Source organism: Pelophylax lessonae, assembly GCF_965119305.1.
Source record: "Pelophylax lessonae genome assembly, chromosome: 3".
NCBI lineage: Eukaryota > Metazoa > Chordata > Amphibia > Anura > Ranidae > Pelophylax > Pelophylax lessonae.
The window spans coordinates 666,207,432-666,220,307 of NC_138770.1; the positions used below are offsets into that span (position 1 = coordinate 666,207,432).

The 12,876-nt window shown below is 45.5% G+C and overlaps 1 protein-coding gene across 1 annotated transcript in view; it reads left to right on the forward strand.

The window, feature by feature from the left end:
- The first annotated feature begins 430 nt into the window (after positions 1–430).
- SLC22A7 (solute carrier family 22 member 7) overlaps positions 431–12,876 on the forward strand; it is a 50,938-nt gene continuing 38,492 nt past the window's right edge. The window contains exons 1-6 of the mRNA XM_082249291.1: positions 431–1,022; positions 6,320–6,423; positions 7,947–8,101; positions 8,525–8,693; positions 8,921–9,044; positions 11,438–11,547. Coding sequence (XP_082105417.1) covers positions 597–1,022; positions 6,320–6,423; positions 7,947–8,101; positions 8,525–8,693; positions 8,921–9,044; positions 11,438–11,547 — 1,088 coding nt within the window. The 5' untranslated portion in view covers positions 431–596. The remainder of the gene's footprint in view (positions 1,023–6,319; positions 6,424–7,946; positions 8,102–8,524; positions 8,694–8,920; positions 9,045–11,437; positions 11,548–12,876) is intronic.

Here is a 12,876-nt window from a genome sequence, read left to right on the forward strand (position 1 = left end):
CAAAAAAATATTATAATGATAATATTGTTGAGATGAGCTGAAACATAAAGACCCTTTATAATCTGTACAAAGCTGCTGATGCGTGTCCTCACGCTTCTCTCTGAAGGATAGAACATTTTAGGTAACTTGTACTATTCTTGAAATTGTTCGTCAAGGTTATGTTACAACACAAGTAGCTCTCACTTGACTCTTGTCAAATGACCGTGTAGAAGAGCTCCCCAGATCACCAGATTAAATCAATTCTCTGCCAGTAGCTGTGAATAATGCACAGTAAAAGGAGGTTCTGGTCTAAGAAAACATTTCAACGCCCTCACCCATGGAGGCAACCTCCCAGACCCAATTCTTTAGGACTGGATGCACCTCCTGCAATTTTTTTTTACTAAGAAGCTTACACAACCTGGAACGCCTCATTGCGAAGCTTTGGAGGAATGTGTTGGAGTCTACAGGCTGAAACTGATGAAGTTCAAACTTTGAAGAGACCACAGAGAGATGCCAGATACCATCACAACTGAAGTCCTAGTTTTTGAATAATCCTTCCATGTGGTGTCTTTGCACCTAAATTCCATTGACCAGAGTGTTCATCCCTTAGACAGACAATGAGTCCTCTCCCACCACCCTCCGACACAGTGACCACCTCCAGAAAAATGACCTTTGATGATCTTCTCATCGAGGCCGGGGGATTTGGAAGATTTCAGGTTATGGTTTTATTGATTTTTTGTATCCCTCGTGTTATCGTCCCACTCCACTTTCAACAACATGTCTTCATCTCAGCTGTGCCACCCCACCACTGTGCCATCTCTGCAGAGAGGAACCCTGGGAACCTGAGCCAAGAGGACCTTCTCTTCATCAACATCCCCAAACAACCAGATGGGACCTTCAGCTCCTGTAAGATGTATTCTCAGCCACAGCCTCACCTGATCCTCAACAGATCCCAGGAGACCATCAATGGATCTGGTGTGCAGAGCTGTAAGCAGGGCTGGGAATATGACCTGTCAAATTTCTCTACCACCACTGTTACTCAGGTAAGATATTTTTGTCCCAGGAATTAAAGCATTAGAGATTTGCCAGTGTAACTATTGGTTGCTTTTTGCCAGGATAAAAAAAAAAATAAAAAACTTTCACATAGACTTGTAATTTGCATAAATGTAGAGTTTAGCTAATGTATGAGCAACCACATGAAGCCCAAGAGCTCATCTAAATACAGTCACATAGTATAGCTTCTACAATGAATTTCCAGGGAAAAGCACTCTGAGCGGTAAGGTCACTCTAATACTAATCGTGAATTATTGGGATATAAGCAATATAACTTATTTAACCACTTGTCTACTGTGCACTTAAACCCCCTTCCCATCCAGGCCAATTTTCAGCTTTCAGCGCTGTCACATTTTGACTGGCAATTGCGCGGTCATGCTACACTGTACCCATATGAAATTTTTATCATTTCTTTCACACAAATAGAGCTTTCTTTTGGTGGTATTTAATCATCTCTGGGTTTTTTATTTTTTACAAAAAAAAAGAATAAAGACAGAAAATTTTGAAAAAAAAAAAAAGTTTTTCTTATTTTCTGCGAGTAAATTTTGAAAATAAATTTTTCTCCTTCACTGATGTGCGCTGATGAGGCGGCACTGATGGGCACTGATAGGCTGCACTGATGGGCACTGATGAGGTGGCACTTATGGGCACTGATGAGGAGGTACTAATATGCCGCACTGATGAGCATTGATAGGCGGCACTGATAGGCGGCACTGATAGGCGGCACTGCTGGGCACTGAGAGGTGGCACTGCTGGGCACTGAGAGGTGGCACTGCTGGGCACTGAGAGGCGGCACTGACGGGTGGCACTGATGGGCACTGAGAGGCGGCACTGATGGGCACTGGCGGATGGCACTGATGGACACTGACGGGTGGCACTGATGAGCACTGATGGGCGGGAATGATGAGCACTGATGGGCAGCACCATCAGTGCCCACACTCAGTGCCCATAGTGCTGCCAGTCAGTGCTCATCAGTGCCTAGATGAGCAGGCACTGATGGGCACTGACTGGCAGCACTATGGGCACTGATTGTGGGCATTGATGGGGGACACTGATGGCGGGCACTGTGGGCACTGTTGGGGGCAATTTGTATGTTTTTTTACCTTTTAGTAATCAGGGCACTGGTGATCAGTGCCCTGATTACATGTCTCTGTGTCCCCGGCGGCTGACGGCTCCCCCTCCTTCCTCACACTGCAGGCTCCGTGTGAGGAAGGAGCGCCGGCGATGAGAGATGATCTCATATGTTTACATATGAGATCATCTCTCATTGGATGGTCCGATCACGTGGTGAATGGCCGCTGTGATTGGCCATTCACCACGATCTGTGATCGGCTGTGTCCAAGGGACACGGCCGACACAGATTCTCCCCGATGCATGCTCGCGGGAGCCTGCTTCTGGGAGGCCGTTTAAAAATGGCCTCCCGAAAATTCGAGTCCGCGCTGCAGCCGTATATAGGCTGTAGCGCGGATGCGAGGAAGTTAAAATATGAAGAGTATAAAGGGCTTAGTCTTTCCCAAATAATTATCAAAAGCTGTAGTCTGGTATCCTATATGGCTCTATACTGATTATCTGTAGCTCCCAGTCATAATAAATCTCTCCATTTATAGTTGTAATTAAATAAGTATAACCTGCAGGATCCATTGGAGGACTGGCAACCCAGGCCCGTTGTTGTGATTGCAGGACTGTTAGTGAGCAGGTAACGATATAATTCCCAGGATTTGTCACTGCCCGTGGGTGCCACTCTGACTGATTTCTGAATGTTAAAGTACCTCCACTTCAGGCCTCCAGCCCAACATATTTTATTTTGAATGGCAGGACCCAAGGTTTCCCAGCAGAACATTACCCAAAGCATCACACGGCCTCTGTGTTATACCGCATCCTGGTGCCATCTCTTCCCAACGTAAATGACGCACCCAGCCATTCGCATGATGTTAAAGAAAACGTGATTCATCAGACCAGACCACCTTCTTCTATTGCTAAGTAGTCCAGTTCTGATGTTCATGTGACCATTGTAGAAGCTTTTGGCTGTGGACACGGGTCACCAATGGGCTTCACAGAGCCATACACAACAAACTGCGATGCCCATTTTTTTCCTCTTTCACCACATCAACTTCAAGGATAACATGTTCACTTGCTGCCTAATATTTCCCACCAATTTTCAGATGCCATTGTAACGAGATATTCCTTTTACCTGTCAGTGGTCATAATGTTATGGCTGATCGGTGTGTGTATATATATATATATATATATATATATATATATATATATATATATATATATATATATGAACCATTTGATATATGTAGCGCCCCCCCCCCCCCTCCCAACCTTCAGAGGCCTGGTGGTGACCCACAGAGACAGGGGGGCTGACATTCCTCCTCAGGGCACAGGTTACTAGGCATGGTGGGTGGTGTACAAGGTAGAAAGATGGGCGCCAGTCACTTTTATGCTTGAACAAAGAGAAGTTTATTTCTCACAACAGGAAAAAATGTGGGAGAGCGGGGTAGGGCACAGGACACCCTTAGTCAAAAACAGCAGCAGACTTGCAGGTCAGCAGACTCCTTAGATAAAAATGTAGAAAAGGTAGACAGCGGTACAGGAAAAGAGCCTTTAAGCTGGAACCAGTAATCTGTACTTTGTAGCATAAGCTGTCTCCTATAGCAACAATATTCAACTCAAAGAAGGTGCAGGAACTCTCTGGATGATTCCATCTTGATGCTTTCCCAGGCTCTCCATGGTTTCCCCGGTCCATGCAAGAGTAACCTCTGACCTGATTACTTCTCAGGTCTCCATCCTTTCCTTCGTGCTTCCAGGTAGTGAGCCGGTGTTCTGCCAAAAACTCCAACTTGCCAAGATCTCCATCGACCTTACTTCTGGTGAGTGTGCACAAGGAATAATTGGATATTTCGACCACTTGGTGTTTTCACACAACACCGGCAGCCTATACACTCAGGTAGATGCTATAATTAGTGGAGATTGTTAGTTTGTCCGCTAGTAATGAAAAACTTGGCCGCCTCCAAGGTGGTGACAACTAAGAATCTCCACTAATTATAGCATCTATCGGAGTTTATAGGCTGCCGGTGTTGTGTGAAAACACCAACTGGTCGAGATCTCCAATTATTCTTGGTGTACACTTACCAGAAGTAACGTCGTTGGAGATTTCGGCAAGTTGGAGTTTTCGGCAGACCACAGGCTCTCCCTTGCAGAGCCTTGAGGACATGCTAGGCCTCAAGCTTCAGGCCTACTCAACAGCTGCTGTTCCTCACATACCCACCCAGACTGCTTGGGTGGAAAAGACACAGATCACCCGACTTCACCTAAATAAATACCTTCTTCCAGCATGCTCAGCGACCAGTGTGATTGGCTGGGAATAGTATACATCAGGGGTATTGAATTAAAATTCAAGGAGGTCCGGTCGCTAAATTTTTCTTTGGGCCGAGGTCCAAATCTCAAGTCTGTGCTATGACTCAGAAAGTTTGTAGGGTGCCGTTCAACATAAAATGTGCCCATTAGAGTGTCCCTTAACATAATATAAGTGGCATGCTGATGGGCACATTTTATGTTAAGGGGCACTCTAATGGGCACATTTTATGTTAAGGGGCACTCTGATGGGCTCAACAAAATGTGCCCATCACAGTACTCCTTTGGATCAGGTGTCCCCATGACAGTGCTCCTTTACATCGGGTGTCCCCATCACAGTGCCACCTTACATCAGGCATTCCCATCAGAGTGCCCCCTTACATCAGGCGTCCCCATCACAGTGCTCCTTTACATCAGTTGTCCCCATCACAGTGCCACCTTAGGTCAGGCATTCCTTTCAGAGTGCCCCCTTACATCAGGTGTCCCCATCACAGTGCTTCTTTACATCAGGTGTTCCCATAACAGTGCCATCTGACGTCAGGCATTCCCGTCAGAGTGCCCCCTTACATCAGTTGTCCCCATCAGTGTGCCCCCTTAACATAAAATATGTCCATCAGTGTGTCCCACAGCATATATATGCCCATCAGCGTGTCCCTTAACATAAAATGTGCCCATCAGCGTGCCCCTTAGCATAAAATGTGCCTATCAGCATGCCCCTTAGCATAAAATTTGCCCATCAGCGTTGCTCTTAACATAAAATATTCCCATAAGAGTGCCCCTTAACATAAAATGTGCCCATCAGCGTGACCCTTAACATAAAATATGCCCATCAGTGTGACCCTTAACATAAAAAAAGGGGCACGCTAATGGCCACATTTTATGAATTTATTTATATTCAGACCAATTTGATGCAGTGTGCAGCGTATGGTCTGAGCACTGACAGGCTGACCCCCCACCCCTTCAATGCTGGCAGCACTCATTCGTCTATTTCCCAAAGACAACCTCTGGATATGACGCTGAGCACGTGCACTCAACTTCTTTGGTCGAACATAGCGAGGCCTGTTCTGAGGGGAACCTGTCCTGTTAAACCGCTGTATGGTCTTGGCCACTGTGCTGCAGCTCAGTTTCAGGGACTTGGCAATCTTCTTATAGCCTAGGCCATCCTTATGTAGAGCAACAATTCTTTTTTTAAGTTCCTTAGAGAGTTCTTTGCCATGAGGTGTTATGTTGGACTTCCAGTGACCAGTGTGAGAGAGTGAGAGCGATAACACCAAATTTAACACACCTGCTCCCCATTCCCACCTGAGACCTTGTAACGCTAACGAGTAACATGACACCGGGGAGGGAAAATGGCTAATTGGGCCCAATTTGGACATATTAATTTAGGGGTGTACTCACTTTTGTTGCCAGCGGTTTAGACATTACACTGCCAAAAAATTACTCAAAGATGTCTGATCTATGGAGTCTGGGGTCATTTATGAAGGTCAAGAGGTATGTTTAGGATAACTTTGGGTCACAAACCTAAAGTTCTAATCTGCTCAGCCAAACAAATCTCAGAATTACCTATGGGTAAAAGTAGCAGGGTAATGCGTACACTGCCAAGAAATTACACGAAGATGTCTGATCTATGGAGTTTGGGGTCATTTGTGAAGGTCAAGATGTTGTTTTCTGTGCATACTCATAATGTGACAATGTAGCCAATGACTTCAGAATTATCCATCTTAAAATACAGGCTCTGAGTTAGTCACATAGTTAATGTAAACTACATTGATTATGAATTTTGGAGCAACTGAGTGTTTTTATCTTATTGGGAAAAAAAAACTGACTCAAAATGAGTCTACCCAGCTGACCCAAAGGTGATGATCAGAAATATGGAAATGATGTGGTCATTGGGACCACACAGTCACTGGTGTTTTTTCTATTGCAGTGGGATCTGGTGTGCAGCCGCAGAGGGTTGAGTAAAGCTCTGGCCACTCTTTTCTTTGGTGGAGTGACGGTGGGCGCTGTCATTTTTGGAGACCTATCTGACCGGTGAGTTTGAGTTTAGACCATGCTGAATGGATAGCAAGCCTAGAGTGAATAGATAGAGAGTGTAGACTGGGTGGACAGGAACTGTTGGGTGGATGAATGAAGAATGTAGTTTGAATAGATGGAAACTGTAGGCTGGATTGATGGGGATTGTAAGGTGGATGGACAAGTGTAGGTTAAAGGATCAAAAATGTAGTGTAAATAGACAGGAACTGTAGGCTGGATGGATGAGGAGTGTAGGGTGGTAGGATGAAAAATTAAGTGTGAATACATGGGAACTGTAGGCTGGATGAATGGGGAGTGTAGGCTGGATGGATGGGGAGGGTAGGATAGAGGGACTAGAGGTGTAGAGTGGATAGATAGGGAGTGTAGTGTGGAAGAATGGGGAGTGTAAGGTGGATGGATGAGGATTGTACAGTGGATGGACATGGGAAGTGTAGGGTGGATGGATGGAGAATGTAGGGTGGATAGAAAGGGAGTGTAGGGTGAATGGACAATGAATGTATAGTAGATGGATGGGGAAGTTTGGGTGAATGCATTTAGAGTGTAAGGTGAAGGAATTTTGGCTGTAGGGTGGATAGATGGGGTGTGTAGGTTGGAAGGACAGGCAGTGTAGGATAGAGGGATGATGAGTGTTCTGTTCTCACTACACGTATGCCCCAGGCGTGTGCAGCTCAACGTACAGCTAAACCTTTAATCCTATAGTAACCAGTCCTTTTGTAACTTAAGGCTTTATTCCAGTGAAAGAATGGTGGTCACATGAAACAGGTTACAAGTCAGATGGATATGCAAATAGGATTGTGAATAGTCAGGTGAAACTGGAAATAAACAGACAAAGCATGCAATCAGTGTACAAACATAAACAATATATGCACTGAGTATATAACTAACAGTTCTGAGCATACCATCGATGCCTCCGAGAGGGTTCAGGAATCTCCCACAGCAACCTCAGATGCTGTCTGGCTGTGTCCACGAGGTAAATCTAAAATGGAGATTTTCACAGAGAGGGGTGGAACTAATATCCAGCAATAGAGAGCAAGAGATACCATAAAGTACTGTCCAACAATTGTATTTGTCACAGTGGCATCTTGTGGACAATATTGGTATTACAACTTCAATAGCATTAATTATTTTCTTATGTTGGAGGCATGACAATGAGTGTAGGGTTGATGGATAAGGAGTGTAGTGTGGAAGAATGGTGAGTGTAAGGTGGATGGAAGAGGACTGTATGGTGGATGAACATGGGAAGTGTAGGGTGGATGGATGAAAGATGTAGAGTGAATGAACAGGGAGTGTAGGATGGATGGACAATGAATGTATGGTAGATGGATGGGGAAGTTTTGGTGAATGCATTTAAAGTGTAAGGTGGATGAGTTGGAATTGTAGGGTGGCTGGATCGGGTGTTTAGACAATAAAAAATGGGGGCAACAATAATGAAGGCTATTTAAAAGTAAACCTTGGATGCCGGGTTGCATTTCATGATTCTAGTCAGGAATTTCAGCCTATGATTTATCATTATGTTTCAGATATGGCCGCAGAGTGATACTCTTGGTCTCCACGCTCCTGGCAATAGTGTTTGCGGGAATATCTGCCGGTTCCATATCATACTCTATGTTTGCTGTCAGCACGGCCCTCTCTGGATGCACTTTTTCAGGAATCACGATCAATATAATTTCTTTAAGTAAGTATCCCAGGAGTGAGAGAGTGACATACAGTAGGTAGATAGGTGACACGGAGGATGAGGTTTAGAAGGAAGACCTGGTGAGGTGAGGAAGAATGAGGGAAGATGCAAGATTTGGAAAAAGATCTGGTGGGTCAAGAGGGATTTGTAGGGAACAAAGAAGTTTGGTGGGACGAGGGGGGGGGGGTTTGTTGGGTCAGGGGAGATTTGATAGGATCAGGGGGATTTAGTGATGTCAGTAAGAATTTGGCAGGCCAGGGGGATTTGAATGGGTCAAATGGAATGTACTGGGTCATAGGGGATTTTTTAAGGTCATGGGTGATTTGGTGTGCTCAGGGGGACCTGTTGGGGTCATTAAGTATTTGGTGGGTCAGACCTGGCAGGAAGGCTTGTTATCTGATGGTTATTTTCTGATCCCCTTAGGTGTGGAATGGGTGGATGTACGGCATCGTACAGACGCTGGAATAATTACTGGCTTCTGCTGGTCTATCGGGAGCTGTGTCCTGGCACTGTTGGCGTACCTGCTGAGAGACTGGCGCTGGCTTTTGATGGCCATTACTGTCCCCCTTTTCCCGGCTGTTATCAGCATCTGGTGAGATGACAGGAAATAATATTTTGACAATATATGCTCTCTTCTCACTCATCCTCTCCAGTTCTGAATCCTTGGATCTCCCAGAGAACACTGCCAGCAACTCTCCTATCTTTGCATCATGCAACGCTCTATAGGGGTGATGATACATCTTCTTGGTGCAATGTTCTGTGACCTCTTCACAGAATCACAACTCCCCTGTGTGCAATGCTCTGCATGTTTTTTTCTAGGTGGGTTCCAGAATCCGCACGCTGGCTGTTGGCAAAGGGTCGCGCTAAGGAGGCTGAAGCTGTGCTGATGCGTTGTGCTGCAGCAAATGGTTGCAGTTTGGATGCATTCAGGAAGAACAGTGAGGTGAGATGCTCTGCAGTGCCCTGGATTAAGCATGAGTAAAACTGGCTGTTTTTTTTGAGAAATTTTGTACGTAATTTTGCAGCAAATCAATGCAGTTCTATAATCATTCATTTACCATTAAAGCAGAACTAAAAGGATCACTACGTACCAGTGGCATAAGTAGAACCTTCATGGCCCCAGTGCAAGAAATCATGAAGGGCCCCACTGATCCACATCCAGGGCCTTCCCTCCAAGCCCTGGGGAGGAAAATGCCAGGGCTTGATCTCAAGCGCAACCTTTGTGACCCTGGTAGCTCCGCCACTGGTGTCAGTCTTTTTTTTTTTTTTAATTTAACTTCCTTATTATTTATTATGTTTTTTTACAATATTATTTTTTTACAATTTTTAAGAAGCCCCGTTGGGGGTATTTGATAAAATATCAGGGGTCTAAACAGACCTCTGATGTTCCACCTTTGAGACAGAGAAAGGAGATTGAGGACACAGCCCTCAGTCACCTTCTCTGCAGTCTCAGCTGCACAGAGCTTCCCATTCATTCACAAACTGAAGCAGTTTACTATGCCTCAGTTATGATTATCGATAGGAATCACTGACTCTCCATTAAGAAAAGGGTGGGGCAAGTAAAGGACACAGGGGAGGGGAGGGGGGAACCCGGAAGAGCTGCTGGGGACAGTGCCATCTTAAGAGCATTAAAGGGCCCCGGGCAATGCAGTGCACTGGGGCCCTGCCTACACAATCGCCCACAAGAATAAAAATTAAAATAATCGATAAGGTCATAGTTATTGATACAGCAGTGCCAGGCTAATGACAGCTTCCAAGTTCGGCGGCTGGATCCGGTGAACCCACACACCGATGGGAGTCAGACTCGACTGTCCTGTGTGTGCCTGTTCCTGTGGAGGTGGACAAACATAACTGCAGTTGTGGGCTCCCCCTTCATGGCCCAAGTGGCCTGACAGCAGCGCAGGGCCGACATGCGCTTGCCACCTGCTAATTTCGGCAGCAGAATGCAAACGAGGCATTGGGACTAATGCTTGGCTGGGGCTGGGTCGCTGTGCAGGTGGGGCCCCCCAAGCAAGTGGGGCCCCCGGGCAACTTCCCAGCATGCCCATTCGGTAAGATGGCCCTGGCTGGGGACAAGGGGGGTCGGTGGTTTCCTGCACCGCTCCTGTGTGAACCCAGGCTGAATTCACTATGACAAGCCTGGATTCACAAAGCAGCATTGCGGGAAAATGCATGTGATGCGGACAGGAATCGCACCGCATTCCTGTTCAAACCACATGCGATTCTTTGCAGTGCGATTTGAGTCTGTTCATTTAGTATGGGCTCAAATTGACACTGCAAAGGTATCGGTTTTAGGTATCGGAGCATTTGCACGAGTACAAGTACTCGTGCAAATGCTTAGTATCGGCATGGATACCAATATCGGTGCAACTCTACTTTGTATAAGTGCACATGGGGGAGTCATATTTGCTGCTTTGCAGAACTACACAAGGGTTGTGCTTTACTGCTCCATCTTACAATGTAAGTTTGAGAGTCAGTTGACGAGCTGAGAACAATGCACCCCCCATGGGTCTGATATCTGAGCTCAGCATTTGTCAAACATTTAGGCCCCTGAGGCAAATCTCTACATTACATTCTAAAAAAAGGAAGAAGAAAGTGAGGTCACATGGTTTAAGGTGAACGTTGCGATAATAACTTACACTATGCATTCACCAATTGTACCCTGTACTGTCCTTTTAATGGGCCCCACTGACACTGACAGAATAGACTCAGGACTCTCATCCTGTTATTGGCATTTATTGAGTGAAACCAACCATGGTAGAAGAAGATTTGTCTACCAAGGAATCACATGGTCCCCTTTGTGTTGACTTAAAAATTGTAATTGGAAGAGAGTTCTGAGTCGGACTTGTCCCTTTACACAGCTGTATCTGGAAGTCCAGGGTCAGAGGCATCAATTAGCTCTGCTGACCATAGGTCAATATGACTGAAACGGGTCGTTTTACAGGCTTGGCTTGGCACTAGCCATTTAGCCACATTCAGAATTTGCATTAGGCACAGTAGGCATTTGGCTATAGGCAGTAAGAATCTGCTTTCCCTATACAATAATGGTCACACAATTTTTCCAATCTAAAATAATATCATCTACGTATCACAATATTCTAAGCTAGGTCAGGTCATGACCATGAACACCAGGGAAATATCCTGGGATCCTGGTGGGGGGGGGGGGGGAGTTATTTAGGGCACCAAAGTTTTGTGCCTACAATACCTGTAGGTGGATATCCCACCTCTTGTAGATAGTCCCACATCGGAGAGTGCATGGTGGCCAGTCATATGTATTCTGTTGTCTATTAAATAATAATGGTGCAAGATACTAACCATATTATCTCTCCTGGGCAGAGTATCCATGCACTGGCAGAAGCTGAACCCTCATCTCATACCTATTCTTACATCGACCTGTTCCGTACGCCACGTCTCAGGAGGATCTCTGTGTGTTGCGGGCTGGTGTGGTGAGGAGACCCCCCACTGTACTTGTATCAATCATCCATAATACATGAGAGGTCATATTGTGCCAGGGACCCCAGAGGGAATGCTGCTGCCAATCATATACCATTGCTCATCTTCTAAAACAGTAGTCTCCAAACTGCAGCCCGAGGGCCATATGTGGCCTTTTGCTTGCTTTTATCCGGCCCTTGGGGCATTATTCCTGCCACCCTATTCCTCCTACTGACATCAATGATGGGGCACTAGTCCTCTCACTGAAATCAATGAAGGGCACTATTCCTCACACCAACACCAAGAATAAGACACTATTCCTCACACTGACACTAACAATGGGACACTATTCTTTGCACGGACACCAACAATGGGACACTATTCCTCGCACTGACACCAATGATGGGGCAGTATTCCTCCCACTGACACCAATGATGGGGAATTATTCCTCCCACTGACACCAACGATAGGGCACTATTCCTTCCACTGACACAAGTAATGGGGCACTACTCTTTCCACTGACACCAATGATGGAGCATGTGAGGGAACCGACCCACACTGGGCTTGAATGCTTCCATCAGTATACTGCTTTCTCCAGTTTTGAAAATAGATATCAGATATAATAGCCGCATAACACTCAAGACTAGCCAACAACTTAGCTTGTATGAGATCTGGAACTGTTTATTAAACAAACTCACTCCGAATATATACCCCACCAGGTCAGATGCCTGATTACATTATTGTATGCAGATGAGATTGTATACAGAAATATAATTAACATATCTAAGGAACAACCAACAAAAAACAGCATTCTACTTTCCCACTAGCAACTAATAGATGACAGTGATTTAATTAACTTTAGCTAATTAACTAGTCACCTAAACCAGCCTAGGTGGAGTGCACACAATACTAGCAGACAGACAAACAATAGGTGACACAATTAACCATGATCAACATCTAAGCAATGCTTTGATTATTCAGGAGTCACAGACTTCATTGCAACGGTCTACAACAGGCTACAGGTCTCACAGTGTAAAGTGGGATTAAATCTTCATATATTTCTTGAGGGATGTTGTTGATAAATATTACTGTCCCATTTGAAGTAATCCAAACCACATTCTCAGTGTCCATTAGGTCCATCATTATCTCAGTCACCCTGTGCCCCTAATAGACACAGGGAGACTTACACACAAGAGGGACCTGGGGAGCTGAGACAGGGCTTTCCCAACCTCTCTAAGGTAAGCTGGATTCCATGGGCCCCCCCACCCAAAGTGACTCCCGTCAGAGGGCGCTGTTCCTCCCACCGGCACCAACGATGGGGCACTATTATTCCCACTGACACC